The sequence below is a fragment of the Berghia stephanieae genome, chromosome 3 (assembly GCF_034508935.2).
Source record: "Berghia stephanieae isolate SIO BIC M18660-M18661 chromosome 3, UCSD_Bste_1.3, whole genome shotgun sequence".
Classification (NCBI taxonomy): Eukaryota; Metazoa; Mollusca; class Gastropoda; order Nudibranchia; family Aeolidiidae; genus Berghia; species Berghia stephanieae.
In genome coordinates this window covers 86,672,539-86,698,191 of record NC_088362.1, presented here as the reverse complement: position 1 = coordinate 86,698,191, position 25,653 = coordinate 86,672,539, and the positions used below count along the sequence as shown (strand labels likewise).

The 25,653-nt window shown below is 33.6% G+C and overlaps 1 protein-coding gene across 2 annotated transcripts in view; it reads right to left on the bottom strand.

Annotated features, from left to right (window-relative positions):
* Window positions 1-8,723, bottom strand: part of LOC144968715 (uncharacterized) — a 130,839-nt gene extending 122,116 nt beyond the window's left edge. For both annotated transcript variants that reach the window (XM_078907322.1, XM_078907323.1), the window contains exons 1-2: window positions 8,512-8,723; window positions 2,637-4,469 (exon numbers count right to left, since the gene is read on the bottom strand). In XM_078907322.1, coding sequence (XP_078763448.1) covers window positions 2,637-4,418 — 1,782 coding nt within the window. In that variant the 5' untranslated portion in view covers window positions 4,419-4,469; window positions 8,512-8,723. The remainder of the gene's footprint in view (window positions 1-2,636; window positions 4,470-8,511) is intronic.
* Window positions 8,724-25,653: the final 16,930 nt, after the last annotated feature.

Here is a 25,653-nt window from a genome sequence, read left to right as displayed (position 1 = left end):
GAAGGATGCGTTTTCTAGCCAAAATTGTTTCATGTGTTTTTTTAAAAATCCAGAATGGCAGAACAATTCTAGCATACCTGAACAAGACACATCTTTTTTTCATTTTTGGCAAGAAAAACTTTTTTTCGTATATCAATCCGTAAAGTTGTACCCACAACTAGTCAAGGAGTCTCGGAAAGGAGAGTTTTAAGAATTCTTTGGTTTGAGACTTTTAGCAAGTTAGGGTTCATTGTAATCGATCGATATTTGAAGGAAAAGTTTTCTGACCCTAGATGACATGGAATAAATAATTGTGATTAGTCAGAGTTCAATAGAATAACGATAGGGTCTGTCCCAGGTGCAGATATTAGCAGGTCTGGTAAAAGGACGTAATTACGGGCTTGATTTAACATTGTTGTATTGGACAATATAGTAAGTTGGTTTGAGGGTATCTGCATTAGACCTGCAAATAATCATGTCGGGCCTGTACATATAGGGCCTATTTTCGATCTCTGCCCAAAAAGATGCAATTCGTTTGTTTCTGTGGTCCCTAAACTGATACTACTAAAATAAATGAGAGCATCTAGATTTGCCACGGATAAACCATGCTTACTTAATGGCAGACCGTGTTTAACTAAATGTTCACTCCACTACAATGGGATCGATCTATATTCATGTTTTCGTCCAATCTAGTCATCGATCACATGATTTGTTGCTGAACAAAGATTGGACATTTCTCAATAAATGTAAACACGCTGCTGTGTTTATGAAAAGTGTAAACATACCCATGAGTCACGCTGAGCAAATTGGCCAATTGCGATGTTGGATATTTCTCAAACTGTGAACACGTTTCACGATGTGGGTCATTTTGAGAACATATTCCAATGTGACCAATGACCCCGAGCACATGGAAAGGTAATATAGATCGCTCCCATTCGTCTGTTAGGTGTCCTTCTTGTTCTAGCATTCTTACAATATTCATCAATGCCTACAGTCAGGTATATATTCACACCGATCTTGAAAGTAAGTAATGTGTTAAAAGTTCCTTTCCCAATGACACAACGCCTGTACCATTGTTTTGTCGTCAGTCTACTCAATGGCCCTACACAACATTGCTTGCTTTTGTTACAAAAATAGGTCCTAGACAATAATGTTTATATTATAAATTATGAAAAATCTTTCGAAAATAAGGTAACGGACAATTCTGTGGGGAAATGTGAGAAAATAATCTCAAGGAACGCTTCATTAAACCTTATTTCAAGATAGCCGAAACAGTGTGTATTTCTGCACTGAGTTATCGTTAATTCGTCACAGTGTAATTCATAATATTATTATTATAACAGCGCAACGGTGTTACACCGTCAGAAACTTTGTTCAATTGACAGTTTGGTGTTATACAGATATATGACAACATTCAGCTAACAGTTCTGTGTGCTATGGAAAAAAAAAGTTTCTTTTTAAATTTTGGCCAGAAAATTCGTCCTTCAAATATCGAGCGACTGAATTGACACTCATCTTGGCAAAAACTATCAAATCTGGGACTGAAATTAGGTCCCAGTTTCGATGTGTTTTTTTGTTGTTGTTGTTTGTTTGTTTGTTTTTTGTTTGTTTTTTTTTGGGGGGGGGGGGGTGACAAGATTGGGGTTAATTTTAATCAATCGATATTTGAAATACGGTTTTCTGGCCAAAATATTTTTAAAAATGTGTTGTTTTTTCAGAGTACGGCACAGTTGGGGTAATGTAATCTCATCAAGCTTAAGAATATTGAAATGGAGAAATCGTAATCCTCTTAAGTCTTTCATGTCAATGCCCATAATCGAAAATGATGGTGTTGACACTTGTATGCTATCAACGAGAAACAGCAAAGACTCGCGCAAAACAAAAAAAAATAGAATTGAATTTTTAATAATCAAACGTAAACTGGCAAATATACAATCATAGAACACCCGACGTACACCTAAATAACAGCCCGATATTATTTGTTCCTATTAAAATACGGGTCAATTATGGCTAGTGATTTCTAACCAATCGATGTGATGCTAAAATAAATTGATTGATGGTGTTATATTCCATTCAATTTTACTATTTTTCATTTATCAAATTTTCATCGATATGAGAAAAAGGTTTTATAAAATGAATTAAAACCAAAATCGGCAACTTCTGGACCTCGAGGAAAGGCCCCTGTGGACTGGGTCTTTCGAGTTTCGGGTCAATATAATTCCCGATGTGGGTTAAAAGTCGGATATTATATGGTGGATTTGTTATGACAACTCTGTACTTCATAATGCATCAAGCCTTACTTCTTACTTCTATTTATTTTATAGGTCTGTCACTGAAAGTGTCTTAACGTTTTGTATATCAGTCTGTGAGAGCATCATCTCTGCAAATGACAAGCAAGACCATCTATAGAGGGGTGTATAATGTTATCAATTCCATCGACTTCACTGAATACTTTTTCGAGGGATCAAAGATTAGTGATGATTCTTCATTCCCATTGCCCAAGTACTTTTATTAAATGAGAGAGGAGCTGCTAAAGAAAGAAAGAGAGGGGGAGAGAGAGAGAGAGAGAGAGAGAGAGAGAGAGAGAGAGAGAGAGAGAGAGAGAGAGAGAGAGAGAGAGAGAGCGAAAGAGAGGTCAAAATCAAAAAACTACTCACCCCAGCCCATTTGGATAGGATCCATCCCAGGAAAGATTTCTCGTTGCCCTTTACAGCAATATATCGAGATGGAGCAGCTAGTTGTAACTTTTCATTGCAGTTGGGACATCTGGCTGTGCCACCTCCCAAGCTGCCTCCGGCTTCAGAAGACGCTGAAGATCCTAAGGTGCTCGACTTTGACTTAAAACCCCCTAGAGTTCCCTTTGAACGTTCAGATGGTGTTGTTGCTCTGTCTCTAAGTGATGATGGTCCAAGAAAACGTAATTTGTCCCACAATGAACTTTTACGAAATTGCTGTAATGGTTTGGCGTCGCTGTAGGAATCTAAAAAGTCAGGCTCGTCGTCTACTTCGTTAATGGGGGGAGTATTTTGATTGCCTTTCAGGATTTCGGTGTCAGCTGATACAACGTGTATTAGAGTTGGTGAAGAGGATTCTGTACTTATTGAAGAGGAGGATCGTAACTTGGCAGTCGTGTTTTCATTGTAAGAAGAGGGCCCATCACTTGAACTGACAGTGATGTGTATCGTATTATTTCTGCTACCTAGATTGGATTTTGGCGAACTGTATTGTCTGTCCTCAGAAATAATTTTGTTTGGAATACTATTTTGTTTAAGGTTGTGAAAGCTAGAGCCAAAGCCAGGCGGTGTCATTAAATTCTCAGTACCAGAGGATGAAAATACAGAGTCGTTGTCATTATAGATATTATCATCGTTTTCGTTTGTTTCTTCCACGGCACGTGATTCTGTGTCATGGTCGTCGTTGCTTTGAAATAGTATACTTTTACTTTCTTCATAGATTATCGTGGGTTCGGTTGAAGATACCCAAGCTCTGACTGATGACATTGTAGATAGGGGCGAAGACCTTTCCTTTGGTTTGCTGGGTGATGATGGAAGGGACTTTATGGAACGATGCAGTTTGTCATGACTGTTCTCAGAGGATGCACGTGTTTTTGTTCGTCCTGGAGGATTTAGCACCACGCTTTCATCGTTGGGGTCTTGAACTTCTACTCCACTGTCAACACTCGTCAGATTATAAGGCGTGCTTCGAGGACGTTTTATTTTTGGTTTGTTTTCAGGTAATGGTGGTGTATTCTCTGTCGGTATGGTGACATTGACCTCACGATAAAATGGTGAACTTTGTCTTTGAGGTACAGAACTCACACTTTTTGTTGAATTTCGACTCGAATTCATTGTACTCAAGGAGTTACTGCTCCTTTTATTTTGGTCCTCATAACATGACGCATTTTCAAAAGTTTTCCTCTCTCTTAATCTGTTGATTAAGTTTGCTCCTGAGTTTTCTTTAGAATAGAGTCTCGGACTGTTATATTCACTGTTTATTCCAGACATTGGAGATTTTGTTCGAGGACTCCCTGCGTCCGTAGTATTTTTAGTAAAAGCATCGCTCTCTTGGAATAAAGGGGAGATTTTTCTGGCATTTAACGGAGAAATACTATGATGAACATCTCTGAGAACTGTACTTTGAAAACTTTTGACTCCAAGTCTGTCCATAAGTCTGTTGCAAGAAAATAAGCTTTGTGATTGAACGGGAGACTCGGATATGGATATTTTAGTTATATTTGTGATCGTTTTACCATCACTATAATTTGATTTGCTTCCAGCAATACGCGCGGTTTGAGGTCTGGTTGATGCCATTTCTTTTCTGATCCTTTCTCTAGGATCAATTGAAGCTAGTTTTACATCGGGTTGAGGTTGTTTATAGAACGAAGCGCCCAAGAATACTCCCTGCATGTGGTCTGCAGGTATAACACGGTCTTGTGTCATTTTTCCAGTTTCAAAACTGTGAGAAGTGTTATTGGCAAGGTGTAATGTTGTCTGAAAGTAGAAGACATGGTAAACAAATGTAATATTATTATTATTATTATTATTATTATTATTATTATTATTATTATTATTATTATTATATTATTATTATTATTATTATTTATTATTATATTATTATTATTATTATCATTATTATTATTATTATTTAAATTATTTATTATTATTATTATCATTAACTATTATTATCATTATATCATCATCATCATGCATTTCTATTATCATTTATATCACTTTCAATCATCATAACATTATCTCATCATATCATCATCATCATCATCATCCATCTCATCATTTATCATCTTATATCACTTCACATCATCACAATCATCATCATCATCATCATCATCACATCATACAATCACATCATCATCATCATCACCACACCACCACTCATCATCATCACATCATCATCATCATCATCACCATCATCATCATCATCATCATCATCATCATCATCGTCATCATCATCATCATTATCGCTTAATGCATGGTAAAAAAAACCCTGATTTCTTTATAATTTATCTCTTGTTTTTTCATGTAAGTCGTGCACTTTACTTCTTTGTATTTTTTCGTCACATTCAATTCTATATCCTATTAAAAGGTGGTGACCTTGTGTTGATTAATTAGTGGTGGTGGGGGGAGGGGGAGGGGGGCAGATTTAAGTAAAGTCAGAATTCACGATGAAACAAAACAGCAATCTACCAAATGGAGGTTGGCTGCTTTACAATGAAACATTAAAAGCTATCCAATCGGTCTTCTGGAAACTATTTTAGTTGATACACAATGTGTCAATCTATCACCTTGTCAGCAAGCTAATGGAATTCCTAAAATATCCCGTTTTTAAGTTGAGATATAATCGATTTACATGAGTTTTGTCTTTTAGTTGGTTTGTTTGTTTAATCTAATTTTTTTAATGCATTCGTTCATTTCTTTCTTTCTTTCTTTCTTTCATTCTTTCTTTATTTATTTACTTATTCATTCGTTTATTTAATTATTTTATTTAATAATTATTTTACTTTATTTATTCATATATTCCTTTCTTGTTTGTTGTTATCTTTTTTGAATTTTTATTTTATTTTTGGTTGTTGCTGATTTTTAAAAATCCTCAGCCTGGAAATAGAGTTACGATTATCAAATTCCTCATCATTTTTCAAAGATCTTCAACTCCTTTGAAAACATAAACGATGGCTTTTAAAGAAAAATTTCTCAGTTTACGCCCTCACCAATTGGAGAAGAGGGGTCAGCTTTAAGACTGAGATACATTTAGGGGTAAATACAATCTACTATTGTTCTGTTCAGCACGACAATGACTAAATCGGATACGAAAGAAGAGAACGATATAAACATGCCCCGGAAACCCGATAGTATCTATATAGAGCATTTCCACTGATTTGCCATACTCATTGCACTCTACTTTTTGCACCCAACATACCGTACAAGTCACTTTAATGGCGTCTTCATAGTACTAGAACTATTATAACATAATATTATGTCACTGCTTAAAGCCAAGTATACTCATTTACAATCAAATCCAGTAATGTTATGTGTAGAATACTTTACTCAAGTATACAAAGACGGAGTCAGAGTTTTTGTAATCATTGTCACCCGTCCAGTTACTGACCACCCTGATAATCTCTAAACTGTCTTACCAGACGAGCCGCCATGGCGAATAATAGTAAATTTTCTGGGGATAAACGAAATTAGAAAGGTATGGTTTTCCATTTTCGGTTTTGTTGTCAATTTTCCCACACATTTGTAAAAGGGATCCAAAACCTTATCTTACCAAGATTAATAGATCGTTTTTGTTTTATTATTGTTTTTCATTTGATTTTGTATTTCATTTTTATCATCAAAATCAAATGTTACAAGGCAGAATGAAATGTTGACCCCCAAGATTTGTAATTTATGTCCTGATAACAACAATACGGTTCTATACGTACCGAATCAGTCAAATATTTGTTTTGCTCTTATGTTTGATTGTCGTAAAATGTATGGGAATAACAAAGGGCAGGTTTACTAAATACGGAAAACGGGAATAAAGTATCTATTCGTAAGCTTGAAATGAAATATTTTTGACTGGCATTCATTGGCATCATGCAGCTAATTAGGAATAATAGTGGCAAATTAAAAAATTTAATTCTTAATGTTATACAAGCTCTTAAAATATGAGAGTGAGAGCAACCATGAAGCAGACCATTTTTTAAATAATAACGATAATCATGTTATCTAAACTGTTTCTTCTTCTTCTTCTTCTTCTTCTTCTTCTTCTTCTTCTTCTTCTTCTTCTTCTTCTTCTTCTTCTTCTATTATCATTATTATTATTTATTTATTATCCGTATTTTTCTCCTTTTTTACACACAGCTGTAAAGATTTCGCAAACCTACAGTCCCTCGCAAAGGACAGAGACCAATGGAGTGAATTTGTCAATTGAAATAAAGAATTGCCGAGGCGTGTCAGTCGGTTGATTAGGAAGCGGACGGCAATAAGTCAGTCATTAGATAATCTAAAGCTGACCCTAGCTGAAAAATGTAGTGGTTGACCTGACATGAACCTGCTATTAATTCGAGGTGAAATATCTACTTATTTTGAAACAGTGTGTATGAAAATGTGCCAGACAAAGTAAGAAAGAAAAATACAAGAAAAAAAAAATCTACCAAAAAAAAAAAAAAAACAAAAACAAAAAAAACAAAAAAAAATTTAAAAAAAACAAACAAATCAGGCGAACTCGACTGAGGATCGAACCTCGGACCTTCTGATTACCTGATTTTAAAAAAAATATTTTTTTTCTTTTTTTTTTGGGGGGGGGGGGGTCGTTTTTTTTTTCTTGTCTCTTTCTTTCTTTGACTGACACTGTTTAAAGCACCCTTTTTCATATTTTTATCTTAAAACCAGTGCCAGCTTTCTATATTGTCACTTTAAAATCTCTTAACTATTATGATTCATCAACAAATATTACAACAGACAAGACGATGCTGTCGTTCGTGTTTTCATTCAATTTGACTAGACAATCTTATACACAATTAAATATATCATTTTCGTGGATTCCCCTTGCTCTTTGCGTTTCGCGTTTGTTCTCCCATCAGAAACCACATGTAACGCTCATAATATATAATATAAGATGCCTTTTTATATTATTAGCACTCTATAATATCATTCACTAGGTACTGTTAAAACATGTATTCATTCACACTTCATTCAAGAGCGGTATCGTGAGTTAAGTTCCACACTTGAACACTTTTTGAAGGCTATTTGTTGTGGTTGTTGTTGTTGTTGTTATTATTATTATTATTAAGCCGTTATATTTATTTTTGTTATAAACAGCTTCAAGCACTTCTGCATTTTGATTTAATCCTGAGACTAATACACGTTTGCGTTACGTAAAATGAGTGAAATGGTAACGCTGATAATTAACTCATCATTAATCAATATAATATTCCCACTAATCCTTACCATATGTCTGTGGAAAATATGCTATATGTCTCTACCGGATAAGAATGAATAAATGAATGAATGAATAAATGAATGAATGAATGAATGCATGAATGATGAATGAATTAATGAATGAACGAATGAATGATGAATGAATGAATGAACGAATGAATGATGAATGAATGAATGAACGAATGAATGAATGAATAAATGAATGAATGAATGAACGAACGAATGAATGAATGAATGAATGAATGAATGAATAAATGAAGGAATTGCAATTAACTAAGGAAATCGAATTGATGTGGTACGATATTTAACCCATCATCTCAAAGCGGTAGATGTCGAGATAAACTAGGTGTGTGGGAAATTGACTGTATAGCCACAACTACGAAAATCGGGGTTAATTTCTATTCTTTACAGTGGAAAGCAAAAACAATTCTCACATAATCCTTAAGTTCTTATTTCTTATCAATAAGTTTCAGGGTCTAATTCAACCCGACATAACACCGTTTTGAGACGGTGGGTCACATGTTGTATTATTAGTCTCATCCATCATCAAGGCGGTACAGAAATAATAAATATACTCTATATGTATGCTCACCTCATGGTAAGACAAACTACATTTAAGTCTAAAATCTCAATCACAATGCCAGTAAAAACAAGAATAAAGAACACCAAGCAGTGTGTGAAATCAGTGGAATAATTCCATGAAGATCCTTGTCACTCACACTGAAACAATAATATCCCTAAATGTCGCTAAATCCACACCTCTCCACAAAGGAAATAAATCCTCTTCTCTGGAACCACCGCGTCTCCTCCCACAGCGGGCGGCACCATCTACTGGCACCAACACACATGACGGGTATTCGACGATTGACATTTTTGACCTCCGGATCAGGACAACTTTGTAATGTACGGGTTTCTGCCGTAGCTACTCGGAAGAAAATACCTTTGTAAAAATGTTGGCCAGAAAACTCGTCCCTCAAATATCGCTCGATTAAAATGACCCTTATCCTGCCAAAAACATAATAATAATAATAATAATAATAATAATAATAATAATATAATAATAATAATAATAATAATAATAATAATAATAATAATAATAATAATAATAATAATAATAATAATAATAATAATAATAATAATAATAATCTTTATTGTACAAATTGGCAATTATTGTTAGGTTACAGCTCTTGTAATAGGGGAGAAAAAAAGTAATTAAAATAGTAGTCATAATGATGATAATTATACCGATAGTAATGATGATAATATCATCATCATCAAAATAATAGTAGTAGTAGTAATAATAATAATAATAATATTAATAATAATAATAATAATAATAATAATAATAATGATAATGATAATGATAATATAATAATAATAATAATAATAATAATAATAATAATAATAATAATAATAATAATAATAATAATAATAATAATAATAATAACTCTCAAATCTGCTTCTTCCTTTGAAGACATTTTAATCGGTCGATAGTCGAAGGACGAGATTTCTAGCCATTTGTTTTTTCGCGTATTTTTTTTTTTTTTTTTTGCAAGTATGACAGGTTTGTTTTGGTATCGCAACACTATCTTATCCTACCAAAATACTTTTTTTAAATTTTTGGCCAGAAAAGTTTTTTACTTCATGTTTTATCGGCAGATTATGACCCAAAGTATTCGAGAATGTCTCAAACTTGAAGCAGAGTGTCATATTAGTGAGCAGGCTTTGCATGGTGTAAGCTCGAGATCTGAAAAAGTATGCTTGAAACAGTGTCCGAGAAACAGAGAGAAAAATACTAGAAAGAAAAAACAAAAAAAACATTCCAGTCAAGGCAGGCTGATTTTTTAATTTTTTTTTTGATGTTTTTTTCTCTCTCTTATATTTTTCTTTCTGCTTTGTCTGACAGTTTCATTCACATTTTTTTATGTAAATGTTGCTGCTCGAAGCACGAAGAAATAAATAGCAATGTTAAATTGAATGTAAGCTTCAATTTAATATACAAAAACGGATAAAAAGGACGTTTCGGGTTTCCCCTTTATCAACAAAACAGGATGAATGAAACACTGCAGACGAATAAGATAATGTGGTAGTGGGGTTATCAACGTCCATTTTATCCGTTTTCGTATATTAAAAATTGAAGCTTACATTCAATTATCAAGCTTGAGGCATTTAATTAAAGTCTTAAAACCTTGAGACTTTCTGGCAAATTGGAGGTCATATTGAACCTATCGACTGATGAAGTAATTGCTTTTCTACTATCTAGTCCAAAAATTATTTTAAAATGTTTTGTTTGTGTAAAAAGGTACCGTCGGTTTACGTGGGGAGCGGCGATTGGGCACTTGTTTTTTTACGTGAAGGGATGAAATTTGAACACGTATCATGGATATTTTTCTCTCCTCCGATCTATTTACTTGCCATACAAGAGTGGATACGTTTCTTTAGATCTGAAAAAATGGGAGGCAATGCGGAAATGAACGGATCACTATGACAACATAGATACCGCATATCATCAATACAAGTAAATTACTAAAATTGATATCTTTGTCGTGATTAATCGTTCGAACCTTCAAACGTGTAGATTTAGATTATAACAAAGGATTAGTTTTATCAATGGTCTTGATTATGCTGTCTTTCAATTCCCATGTTTAGGGGCCTATATTTCTATGAACCAATATTATGTTTGTGATTAAATTTGAATACACAGGATATTCAAACGAGTATCATCAGTTTTGTATTTCTAAAATTTCATTTGCTGAAATGTTGCTTAGAAGTGAAGGAATCGTTGCGTTTTTACTATTTTTATTCCACGTTTTCAATTGACCATTTACATCTTTAGGACACTGAGAGACAATAGGGTGATTCAATGTTATATGAAACACTTCACGGGTACATATAAATGTTTTATTTTAAAAATGATGTCTGTATGTACTTGGTGCTCATATGATTCTCACGGCTTATTGAATTATCCTGGTATACGCAAGAGAGAAGAAATTGCCTGCCGGAAAAACTGAAAAATAAACCAAGTATGTTTGAATTTATCAAATTTTTGAAATGCAGAGACAGTAGACAGCAAGGTGATTTAGGTAGACTTTGTTTTAAGGTACAGATCGAACACAAGAAATATTTACAAGTATAATTGTGGTTTCCACGGCAAGGAAAACTTATTAAAATTGATGATAGAGAGAATAATGCGATTGTTTGTTTGTTTTCATTTGTTTTTGTCTGTTTAGTAACTGCAGTTCTGATACTAAGATGTGGTATATTATACAAAATATGACATGTTATATATATATATATATATATAATATATATATATATATATATATATATATAAGTATGTGTGTGTGTGTGTGAGTGTGTATTTGTGTGAGAAAGTGGGGTGGGGGGGGGGGGGGGAATTGGGCATTGATATTAAAATATTGTATAATAGTTTACCATGATAAAGATTAGTTGCGATTGCACAATTGGCTTATTGTTGTTGTTATTATTGTTATTATTATTGTCATTATTGTTGTTATTATTATTATTATTGTTATTATTATTATTGTTGTTATTATTATTGTTATTATAAATGTTATTATTACTATTGTTGCTGTTGTTGTTGTTGTTATTATCAGCATTGATATCATAACCAGTGTATAACCATATATATATATATATATATATATATATATATATATATATATATATATATATATCTATATATATATTTTTTTTCTTTCTTGGTTCTTCTGTTTTGATGTGATTTGTAAAAGAAGTGTTGTAGTTCACTTGTTAATACTCTTTGCTTGTATCTTTGACTTCTAAGCGATTTCAATCTAAGTACACCGAGGGGTGCTCTTGGTGCCCTATCCGCACCATTTACCTTTGCCTATTTATCCTCGGGTGTCTTTGAGAAAAGTATACTTTTAGACTACCTTATACATTTTCTGTTCTTTCAATGCGTCACAAACGCCGTAAAATTCTTAAAAACACAGAAACCAACCCTTGACATGGAATAATTGAAGTACGCAAGCTTGTTTCGCTCTAGACTATATCAGTACGGAAAATTACTTAAATGTTTGTGATATTCTAAAAGATTCAAGTATTTGTCTTTGGGAATTAATTCTGTAATTCTACCAAAAAATACGTTAAACTAATATGTCTGTAACTTCTAGGCAATGTTCGCAAGATCCCATTCTTCTAGAACTTTAATCAACGATAGAAATGTGTTATATAAGTGGTGGGCTATTGATTATGTTGGAATTTCCCCGAAGATAAAGATCACCCAGACCAAAGCATTTTGGAGCACCTATTATTACTAAAAGTCAATAAATTTATTATCCAAAACAGAATTACCATGATATAATCCCTATCTTCTTAATTGTCAACGAAAGGGATATAAGCGTGGTCCTCATTTACAAATACAATACTAGATATTATTGCTGTGGCGCTTATGTTATTTTTACAATTCTTATTATTATTATTATTATTATTATTATTATATATTATTATTATTATTATTATTATTATTATTATTATTATATTATTATATTATTATTATTACTATTATTTTAAGTATTGGTGGTATTACAATGTTGTATTTTTATGATTATTTATGGTATCATTTTATGGTTTGGTTTCATTTACCTTTTTTCCTCACTCTCATGTCTGTTGTCATCAAATTGTATGGATTATTGATTAAAATAAAAGTTATTTCTGTTTGTCTTATTTTGACTATGGAACTGATACTTATCATGGCAGACATGCCTACTTGAAATAGGAAAATGTAATAAGTAGTTTTCAGGGTAAATAACATCGTAGACATTTTAACTACTCTTAAAAACCACCAGTTTGTCCTTATAATGCGTGGGGAAAAATATTAACTCTATGTGATAGCTCTGGCACCAGAACTTCGTTTTCAAGAAATGACATTTAATTAAAAACCTTTATTATATCCAGCCCGGGATTTAGCCGTAGTACTACGGGAATTTTCGTGGTAGTGAGGAGGTCTGTTGTGATGGGTATCAATATTTTATTATTATTATTATTATTATTATTATTATTATTATTATTATTATTATTATTATTATTATTATTATTATTATTATTATTATTTATTTATTTATTTTTTTTTATTTTTTATTTTTTTAAATGAGAAAAACTGATTGGAAATGTAAAAGTGATGGTGATAGTGGTAGTGATAATGGTAGTGGTGGTGGTGGTAACGGTGATGATTGGGGTGTGGGGATTATGGTAATATTATTATTGTTATTATTATTGATATTCTTGTTGTTGTTGTTGTTGTTCTTCTTCTTCTTCTTCTTCTCTTCTTCTTCTTCTTCTTCTTCTTCTTCTTCTTCTTCTTCTTCTTCTTCTTCTTCTTCTTCTTCTTCTTCTTTTATTGTTGTTGTTATTATTACTATTATTTATTATTATTATTATTATTATTATTATTATTATTATTATTATTATATTATTATTATTATTATTTATTATTATTATTATTATATTATTATTATTATTATTATTATTATTATTATTATTATTATTATTATTATTATTATCATTATTATTATTATCATCATCATTATTATTATTATTATTATTGAACGTATTGATGTTATTACCATTCGTGTATTTTTGTGTGGTGTATCAGTTTATTTTTTGGTTCCATTTACCTTTTTTTTTCCACTTTCATGTATGTTGGCATCAAATTGTTGATTTATTGGCGAAAGCCTAATATTGAATAAACTTGAAAACTTGAAACCTGTACTTTATGTATGGTTAAAGAAAACTGAAAAATTCGAAGGCACGGATGATCTGAGTAGCCCATGTCTACTGGCTGGCGAATGTTATGAGTTTTTCGGCTAAACGCATAGCATCAACATAACGTGACAAAGCGTAGATCGACTGAAATTGTAATATTAGCAACGTTGTTAACTTATTAAATGTCAAGTTGATAAGTAAGAGCAAGATTGAACATGATGAACATTGGATAATATTTCTATAAATAATGGTGTAAATCAAAATACGGTAATTGCAGGTTTCGTGCAGAACAGCGAGCGACTTAGCAATAATATATGGGGGACTAGAACTGCAGTTGGTTTCAAGTTACCAGTAATGATCAGACAGGTGTTATGTAGGCCAGGATTAATCTTTTTGGCATGACAGGATCTTGTCCAGACTGATGAGACGTATTCAGCTGATGAATAGCAGAGGGCTAGTGCTGACTGACTTTTGTTTGTTCTGACTGTTTTTGGATCTGTTCCACATGTAGTGTTTGCCAGTTTTCTCAGGGGGCTGTTTCTTGTGGCCACCTTTGCTTTTGTTTCCTTTGTACTGAGAGAAGCAGTGTGCGGTCTAAGGTGACACCGAGGTACCTGTGAAATGTGTTGTTCTCCAATATGTTCCCATTCAAGATGTTCAATTTCCTGTTGGCTTGGCGGTTTTTTTCATGGAAGATACACACTTGGGTTTTTCCTGAGTTGGCACTTAGTGAGTTATTCAAATAGTACTCAGAGTGTGTCTTCAGGGCATCTCCTCAATGGTCTTGAAATCAGAAGCCAAAACGCAAGACAAAGATCGTCAGCATATAGAAACCTCCGGATGTTCTCAAACTCAGTTTGGTCGTTGGTATAAATTTTGAAAAGGATAGGTGCAAGTACCAAGAGTAAAACTTGCACTTCAAATATCCATCCATTAAAGCAACCCTCATCTTGTCAAACCGTTCAAACCTTTCGAGTTTCTTGGCCAATTATTTTTTAATGTGATTTTTTCATAATATTGCTTCCATCGTGCAAGTTGTCAAGCAAATACATCACAACTGCACTAATGCCTGATATCACGAATTATTTCACCATACACTAAAACTAGTTCTTCCGAGCCAAAGGTCAAAGAAGCCGGAGTTACCCCACTTTTTGCAACTTTAAACGTACTGTATTGGTGATATGCATTTTGGTAAAATACTCACAACATCTACCAGCCACATAAAACGATCCAAAACACAAAAGTATGTGTAACCTTTATCTTTATAATCTGAGTGGTAGAATTTAGTGAGAACTAATCAGCTATCAGGCTGTATTAAAAACTATAATATAAAACTGTGAAATCAACTTCGTTCCTTCTATAGTTTCAATTGTTTTCTACCCTTTGGATAAGACGCTAGTCTAAATTGCAAAATACTCTCCGCCAGATCTAACAGACACAGCCCTCGGGCAATGCGGGGGGGGGGGGGTAAGAAAAGAAATAAATATTAACAGGGACCAAGAACTAAACAAAAGAATTTAATTTACTTACATGACAATAGCAATATTGAATTAGCTCTGTATCTACAATGTACTTCATTTTTGTCATTCTTTGTTGACAGTGACTCCTTAATTTATCTTCTCGGGCGGGTATCAATTTTGTTCTCGGTGGTCTTATCATGATTCTTTCCGTCTCTATTTAATTTATGGACCTAGTTTTACATCCGTAATTTTTAGAATTCTTGCTAAAATGAGGACAGTTTGATATAGCTATGCATGGCTGCATGTTCCTCCGACCTTTAAAAGAAAAAGTTATTCCTTTTGATTGTTTTTCATTTAAAAAGGACCCTCAAAAAATCCGATTTCTAAACCTGCCAAATATTTTTTTTAGGAAATACATTAAATACCTAATAGAATGCAAGCCAAACATAGATTAAGAATGGACATTGGATATTCCACTCGTTTGATCTTTGCCAAGTTAAAAGACACCAGATTGTCTTATTCATCCCTTTTTTTTGTTTCCATTTACAAAACTTCTTTCCCGGATGTAGGTGAGTTCTTCGGCAAAATGACAGAATATTTATTTTTCAGACTGACTTCTTGGCAAAATGAGGCATATTGCCGTCTATATTATTTTGACGGGCAACCATTGTTTTGTAAAATTTGGCACACTAAAACACCAAAGCACGTCCGTCTGGTATCTCAGTTACTTCCTATAATATTGAACATTATAGACCAACTGGACTCAAAAGAGTTCTCAACACCGGCGACACACCGGGAGGACGTTCAAAATTTAAAATGCAAGCGTACAAGAATCCTTTTACGAGTTATCACTACATGAACCTCAACCGTGTTATCTCTACTAAATTGGTTTTGTTATTCTTCTAACAAAATAGTTATTATTATTATTATTATTATTATTATTATTATTATTATTATTATTATTATTATTATTATTATATATTATTATATTATTATTATTATTATTATTATTATTATTATTATCATTATTATTATTATATATTATTATTATTATTATTATTATTATTATATTATTATTATTATTAATTATATATAATAATAATAATAATAATAATAATAATAATAATAATAATAATAATAATAATAAATAATAATAATAGATCTTTATTGTCCATAAATATGGCAATTTGTCATTTAGTTACACTTGTTATCACGTTATATGATAACTATAACATTGAACAGATATTTCACTCCTACTTATTCTCTCTCTCTCTCTCTCTCTCTCACACACACACACACACACACACACACACACACACACACTCTCTCTCTCTCTTCCTCTCTTTCTTGCACGCGTGCGATATACACAACTTAAACATATTCATTCCGTTTTCAATCTGTTACAATTGTGGCAATTCGACACCAAAAATTATCATTATCAATTGGTCAGTTAATCTAACATTAATCAGTTAATCAGTCAATGAATCAATCCTTGGTTTTGCTGTACCATATGAAATATTCAGCATTTTTATTGCTGATGGAACGAACGTTGATTTATACTTGTTAGTTCTACATTTAATCTGACAAAACCTTCTCCCAGATGGTAAAAGACTAAATTCATGGTATAAAATATGTTTTTTATTGTTGGTAATTGAGAATGCTTTCCTTTCTATTGCTTTTCCATGAATTCTTTCTACTCCATCAAGAGGATGGTTTATTATTTTTGTTGTCTCTTTGATAGATTTTGAAGCATCCGCCAAACCATATGGTGCAGCCAAATGCAATTACACTTTTAATCAATGAGTCATAAACTCTTAACATAATTTCTTCCCTACTTGAAATGTTCTCAATTTCCTTAGGAAGTATTATCTTTGGGCAACTTTATTAGATATTATCTTAATATGTTGAGAGAAATTGAGGGAACCATCAATGGTTATTCCTAAATAGTTAAAATAGTCAACTATCTCAATATCATCTTTCCGATCGTCACACACTTTAAGTATTATTATTATTATTATTATTATTATTATTATTATTATTATTATTATTATTATTATTATTATTATTATTATTATTATTATTATTATTATTATTATTATTCAATTGTAACACGCCTAACCGGCAGGACACGTTTTTCTTTACATGTGTCTTTCTATTCGATTTTACTTTAAATTCTTACGCTCCAATGTGGATTTTTATATGGTTAATCTTGTTATTGTGTTGTGTTTAATTATCTGAAATCAATTTTAATATCAAACGAACTATTTCTGTGATATTCTCATTTTAAAAAAATGGATTTTAAGGTAAAGCCTGATTTTTACTAATCTTTTTCTTCTACACATTACGAGAGATTTGTATTCACCACTTTATTTTTAATATCGGCGTTTTATTATCAATGCCGTCAACAATCAACGTCTCTTGTTGACGGCATTGAGTCAAATTCACACCAACGGGGTGGACCAAGAAAACAAAGGGCGATACCAGTGTTCCCTGGCCACAGACCACATCGTCCCCACCATTACAAACCATCACGACCCCCACCCACATACACAACAATTGATTTAAAACCACAACCATTGCCATTGTCGTTATCGTCGTCGTTATCGTCAGCACCACCACCATCGTCATCGCTGTCATCTTCCATATCGTTGCCACCACGACCACCATCACCATTGTCGTTATCATCAGCATCACCACCCCCATCCAATCTTATTACTTTGTGGCAACAACAGCGACGACAACAACAACAACAACAACAACAACAACAACAACAACAACAACAACAACAACAAAGGAGTACAGATGACGAAAACAATTTGAAATGTGCTCTCCTGAACTCCCGCTCTGTGCGGAATAAAGCTGTGTTAATAAATGATTTTATCGTCGAAAACAAATTGGATTTATTCTTTATTCCAGAGACTTGGCTAACATCTTCTGACACTATAACCATAAACGAGGTAATCCCCAGCGGCTATTCATATCGTCAAGAAAATAGAGACCAAAGACGTGGAGGTGGTTTGATGTGTGTTTTTAGAGACCAATTGAATATTATCAAACGAGAAAAACAAAACTACGACTCATTCGAATGCATCGAAATTAACTTTAGTCATAATAACAGACATTTTAACGTCGTAACCATTTACAGACCACCACCATCAACTAAAAACAAGAGCACTCATACAACTTTTCTAAAAGAATTTGAATACTTTCTCCACGCAAAAAAAACACCGAGAATGGAGAAATGATTATTCTAGGTGATTTTAATTTTCATGCCGAGATTTCGGACAACTTCACCAAACTTCTACAAATATCCAATTTCAAACAAAATGTCAAAGGACCAACTCACGAGGGTGGACACACCCTCGATCTCGTTATCACACGGTCTGTCGATACTTCCACTCGTGAGATCAGGATCGGAAGCCAGACATTTCAGACCACCACCCAGTATTTTTTAAGATCAATGTCCCTGTCCCAATTCCAAATCGGCGTACAGTCCGCTATAGAAAAACGAAAGACATAAATCACACCAAATTACTAGACCAAATTCGGAGTTGGACATAAATAATAACGTTATACATACACACGGCGTCACAGAGAAATTAGATTTCCTCTACACATCACTCAATAATTGTCTGGAAAATCATGCGCCCCTCAAGTCCAGAACGATCGTCCTAAGACCAAATTCCAAATGGTTTAATGCTGAAATCCGAAAGGCCAAACATGACAGACGTCATAAGGAAGGTATTTGGCGTAAGTCTGGACTTGAAATTCACAAGCAAATATATAAAAAAGCCAAAAATTATACCAATAAAACTAATTGTCAGTACCAAGCGGCAATATGTGAAGGACACTCTGATAAAAAGCAAACTTGACTCGAAAAAGCTTTACAATACTGTCAAAGAAATGATCACACCATTGAATACAAATAATCTACCTACAAATACATCTCCAAAAGAACTCTGTGACAAATTCAACACCTTTTTCATTGAGAAAATTTCCAACATCCGACAGGAACTAGACAACGACAGCCCCACAAATCTACATCCCAGCACGACATCACGAGTTGAAACAACAAGCATGACTTCACCAATGAACACAACAACAAGGCACGTGACATCGCCTGGATCAACATCAACGGAAGAGACACTACCGGAGGACACAACATTTACCTGCACGACACGACCAACTAAATCTATGAACACCCGCCGTTATAAAATGTTAACGTCGTTTGAACCCGTAACAATAGAGGAAGTTAAAAATATTTTGTCAGATATGCCTAATAAATCATGCCCGCTAGATAAAAAACCAACTTGGCTCATAAAATCATGTTCAAAGTATCTTGCTCCAGCAATTGCATCTATCGTAAATGAAAGTCTAACGTTGCCCGATTTTCCAAATATGCTGAAACATGCCTTGGTTAGACCCCTGAAGAAAAAAGCAAATCTTGACTGCAATGAGTTAAATAATTTTCGACCTGTGTCAAATTTAAATTTCATTTCTAAATTAATCGAAAAAGTCGTTGCTTCTCATATTATTAACCATCTAGAGACAAATGCCTTAAATGTTAAATTTCAATCTGCCTACAAAGCCTCCCATAGCACGGAAACGGCATTACTTAAAGTTTTTAATGATATTGTAAATGATATAGATAATAAAAGTTCTGCGATGCTTGTTGTACTAGATTTAAGTGCGGCATTCGACACTATCGATCAAAATTTACTTTTGACTAGATTACGTAATCAATTTTATATCAGTGGCACAGCTTTGAACTGGTTAAAGGAATATTTGTTTGAAAGAACTCAGTCAGTAATTATAGAAAACCATGTATCAACTCCATCCATATTAACGTGTGGAGTGCCTCGGGGATCTATTCTCGGCCCCCTCCTTTTTACAATGTATACTCCCCCCCCCCCTTTCTCATATGTTGTCCACTTTTCCCATTGATTTTCATTTTTATGCTGATGACGCTCAGCTGTATACAAAACTCAATAATGATTCAGAGCTGTCATCAGTATCTTTATGGAAAATTGCATTGCTAACATAAAGGATTGGATGAAACTAAACAAACTTAAATTTAATGATGACAAGACGGAAATGATAATTTTTGGAAATAGGTATCAACTCTCAAAAATGTCTACAAATGAGATACTAGTGGGTGAAAATGCTATCAAACCTAGTTCTTGTGTGAGAAATCTTGGGTGTATTTAGATCAAGGGTTATCCATGGAAGATCATGTTAAAAAATATGCCAATGTTGTAACTATCACATTAGAAACATTGGAAGGATCAGACATTATATTGATGAAGATATTACAAAGATGCTTGTTAATTCGTTTATTACTAGCAGATTAGATTATTGCAATTCCCTTCTCATTGGCTGTCAAAGTAGATTAATTCATCAACTACAAAAAATTCAAAATAAAGCGGCTAGACTTATAAAATTAACGAAAAAAAGAGATCATATAACACCAGTTCTCCAGGAATTGCACTGGCTTCCTGTGAAGTATAGGATAGAATTTAAAATATTGTGCTATGTTTTAGATGTCTGGATGGATTGGCACCTGAATATTTGCAGGAACTGATTAAAAAATATGAACCCACTCGAAATTTAAGATCATCTCAGTCCCAACTTCTAAAAGTTACCACCTCAAAATCCACTTTCGGTGAAAAAGCCTTTTCATTCATAGCTCCACGCCTATGGAACGAACTTAGTCCTCGGACCTTTGTTTTACTAGATTTAAGTGCGGCATTCGACACTATCGATCAAAATTTACTTTTGACTAGATAACGTGATCAATTTTATATCAGTGGCACAGCTTTGGACTGGTTAAAGGAATATTTGTTTGAAAGAACTCAGTGAAAATTTATCATCTTTCAGGAAATGTCTGAAGACTGAGTTGTTCCGCGAGGCTTATTTTTCATAAAATAGATGTTGCTTTAATTTTTGTTTTTTGTATGCATGCTTATTTCTATCATGTAGTGTCGTGATTTTTAATTTTGTTGTTTTTTAAACATTTTTATCTTTATTTTTATTATGTAAAGCGCCGCAGAGCACGATTGACGTGGATGTTTAGGCGATATATAAATTCATTATTTACTATTTACTATTATTATTATTATTATTATTATTATTATTATTATTATTATTATTATTATAGTAGTAGTAGTAGTAGTAGTAGTAGTAGTAGTAGTAGTAGTAGTAGTAGTAGTAGTAGTAGTAGAAGCAGCAGCAGCAGCAGCAGCAGTAGTAGTAGTAGTAGTAGTAGTAGTAGTAGTAGTAGTAGTAGCAGTTCTTCAGAACCATAAGACTCATGATGTCGGAGTTTACCTCAGTTTCTATAGCGTTAAACTGACATTAGTAAATACTTGCAACCCCTTGGACAGGACGCTGGACTATCACAAAGTGCTTTCAGTCAGATATAACAGACCCAAATAACCATCACTTCTGGGTGGACAGGAAAAATGTATCAACTTCACCCGGGATCGATCTCCTTTTGTGTTTGACTTGAGTACTCTGCCAACTGAGCTATCGAGACCCTCTTTTATTATTATTATTATTATTATTATTATTATTATTATTATTATTATTATTATTATATTATTAATTATTATTATTGTTGTTGTTGTTGTTGTTGTTGTTGTTATTATTATTATTATTATTATATTATTATTATTATTATTATTATTATTATATTATTATTATTATTATTATATTATTATCATTATTATATTATTATTATTATTATTATTATTATTATTATTATTATTATTATTATTATATATTATTATTATTATTATTATTATTATTATTATCATTGTTATTATTACATAACTCCGACTGAAAGGTTTTGCTTTGTTCATGAATGGCTATCCATGTCTGGTTGGTCACTGACATGACTTATTTAGTGTATGCATGCGTGAGAGAGCGGAAGGTGTGGCGTTTAGGTATGTGTGTCCCAGAATCATAATATTGTCTTTACTAAAAGTAATCGAGCTGGAGAAAGAATGTCACTCTGACTGGCGACTCTCGTGTTTGTTTTTTTTTGTTTCTATGCCTCAATCAGCGTCATAGATTTATAAGAATGGATGGAATTGATTTGTAATTTTTCGATTTTCATATTATCTTTAGAATCTTTATTGACTTCCCACCGTAGGCCTATAAATAATGATAAAGATTAGTTCTTCAGAGCAATACTATGGTTCGTGCAGCCATAATAACACATTCCGCTTTCTGTAGCGTTAAACAAACAGGAAAAGTGCTTGTTACTCTTTCGCGAAGTACTTTCCACCGGGTCTGAGAGTTTCAGCTACTCCCAGAGAGGGAGGACATTAAATTCTCGTCTGCATCCAGGATCGATATCGGTCTATTTGCACAACGAAAAAAATGGATAACGGAATGAATGAATAAATATATAAATTAGTATTTTTTTAATTCAAAGAGAGATTTTTTTTAACCAACCAAAAAAAAAAAAAGAGAAGAAAATCCATATCATGTCTCATATTTTTAAAACCTCGCAAAACCACTACAAAAATGAAATGACTATTTTTTTAACCTTTCACATTAGTAGTAATGCATCTTGGATTCGCCATCAAAACTTTTGATTGTCCTTACAGTATCGTCACAATACAATAAACCTAAGCCGTCTGCAGGCATGAGATCGGTTGTTAAAAACTCAAGTTCTTGAAGTAATCATCGAACGTCTTACAGCGACAAAAGGAGAATTTAATTGGCCTTTTCGTCCTGTTACAAAGATCAAAATTATATTCCCTGTAGTGCTTATCTCTACCAGCAAATACTGTTAAATATCTTCACTGATCAAACCACTCTGCTAAAAACAATACACAAGTTTAGAAATTATATGAATTTGGTATATTTTCTTAACCAATGGAGTAGTTTTAATTAAATTTGGCGAGTATGGTCTTGTTTTTGTTGTTTGTAAATAATAGCGTAAAGTTGAATGTAAGCTTCAATTTAATTACAAAAACAGATCAAATGAACGTTTCGGGTTTCCCCTTTATCAACAAAACAGGATGATTTAAACACCACAGATGAATGAGATGATGTGGTAGTGGCGTAGTTTCATCTTAACTACGCCACTACCACATCATCTCATTCATCTGTGGTGTTTCAATCATCCTGTTTTGTTGATAAAGGGGAAACCCGAAACGTTCATTTGATTTGTGTTTGTAATTAAATTGAAGCTTACATTCAACTGTACGATAGTATTTATTTCTTCGAGCTTCGAGCAGCAACATTTACACCTTGTTGTTTGTAAATTCTCGAGTATTTCTGAATTCTTCGTATTGAAACCGAGTTATAATTTTTTCCAATTTGTATTTATCGCACCCTCTATAGATATAACATTTTACTGCTTTTCATGGATTATATTCTAAAACCCACAAAACACAACACATTTTGAGATTTTGGCCAGAAAACTCGTCCTTAAAATATCGATCGATTAATGACTCTCATCGTGCCAAGAACTCTCAAACATGACACTAAGAGAAAATTCTTCAATGGAGAACACGCAGTGAGTGTCCTACACTCACTATGCTGCAAGATCTGGGAGACATGTCAACGGCCAGGGGAATGGAAACAACAAGAAACTGTTGTTACATAAATCAGAAGACACAAAGGAGTGCAGCAATTGCAGAACCATAGCACGCATTAGTCATCCTAGTAAAATAGAAACTAGCAGAAGAACATGCCTGATTTAGAAAAAGAAGAGGTACTGGAGACACATTCTGCGCACTGCAAGTCATCATAGAAAAGCTAAATGAAATTCACACAGATGCATACAACATCTTCATAGACTACAGCTTCATTTGGCAGTGTTGATCATTAATAACCTTTTCAGACCCTAAACAACATAGATTTTCCATCACACCGTGTTGCCCTCAAACAATCTTTATACACAAACCAGAACTTAGGATTCGCTGGAACAACAGCCACACCGAACATTTCACAATGGGAACATGTGTAAGACAAGGCTGCATTCTGTCACCACAACTATTCAGCACATTCACCGAACAAAATGAGTGACGCAGCGGCTGATAATTTTCGAATCAAAATAGGAGGTCAAAAAATCTCCAGTCTCAGATATGCCGGTGATACCGAATCTTGATTAACAAATAGTCAGAGGTGACATTTCATTAATGATCTGAACAACGCAGATGAGCCTCAAACTAAATGCCAAAAGACACAGAACCAATCGGGGAAGTTAAAGATCAAGCCGTAGTAATTAAAAACGAAGAGTTTGAAGGCTTGTCCCAATGTAGATATCTGGGATCCACCAAAACACAAAATGGCGACTGCTCAATGGATATAAGCCTCCAAATTACAATGGTACACCCCCCCCCCCCCCCCAAAAAAAAAAAAAAAAAAAAAAAAAAACGACCCCCCCCATCAAAAACAAAACAAAACAAACAAACAAAAACAAAACAACAACACAAAAAAAAGAAACAAACAAACAAACAAAACAAAAAAAAAAACCACAACGGAATGACCTCTCTAAACGATATTTGGAAAGATAAATCCATAGGGCAGTAATTTGAAAATAAAACTAGTAAAAGTATTGGTTTGGACAGTGGTGACCTACGGGCAGTAGGACGGTATCCAAAGAAGAAAGACGTCAAACGTATAAATTCTGCTGAAATGCGGTTTTACATTAGGATGACGAGGATAAGCCGGATGGAAAGAGGAACGAATAACAGCATAATCAGAGAGCTGACGGTCATGCCAGAATCAAAAGAAGGAAATTTAGCTTTTTTTTTTTTTTGTTCACAATATGCTGAAACCGGTTCGCCGTAATGAAAGACGTTGTTGTACAGGGAAAAATGGAGGCCAGGCGAGGAAGAGGAAGACCGAGGATCAGTAATGGCAGAGTTGTACAATGCCGTCAACAAACGTGAGGAATGGGTAGACAGTTGCCACCGCAGAGTGCGAGCAGCCAAAGTCATTGAGGACGAAGTTGGATAGTAAAGTTTTAATATCATCTTCCTCCTCCTCCTCCTCCTCCTCCTCCTCCTCCTCCTCCTCCTCCTCCTCCTCCTCCTTCTCCTCCTCCTCCTCCTCCTCCTCCTCCTCCTTCTTCTTCTTCTTCTTCTTCTTCTTCTTCTTCTTCTTCTTCTTCTTCTTCTTCTTCTTCTTCTTCTTCTTCTTCTTCTTCTCTCTCTCTTATATTTGAAAGTCGTCCTCATCCGTTGCAATCTCTCCCTTTACTCGCCTCATATGATCTCGACCCATCCGTTCCTATTCCTCCTCCTACCCCCCCCCCCCCCCACCCCGGGCCGTTCCAAATCCTTGATGGATCTGCTTTCATCAGGTAGTTGTTAAGTTGATCAATATAATTTGAATGTTTCGTGCAACAAAAATGTAGAATAGGTGGATGTGGTTAACATAAAACATAAGAAATTTTGTTCGAAAAATGAGCCTTTTGTGTGAACGTGCTTGTATATATTTATATAGTAAACATTTTGTTTCGCATACGGAGCGCGCGTATAATATAGTCGGATCTTGCTTAAAAA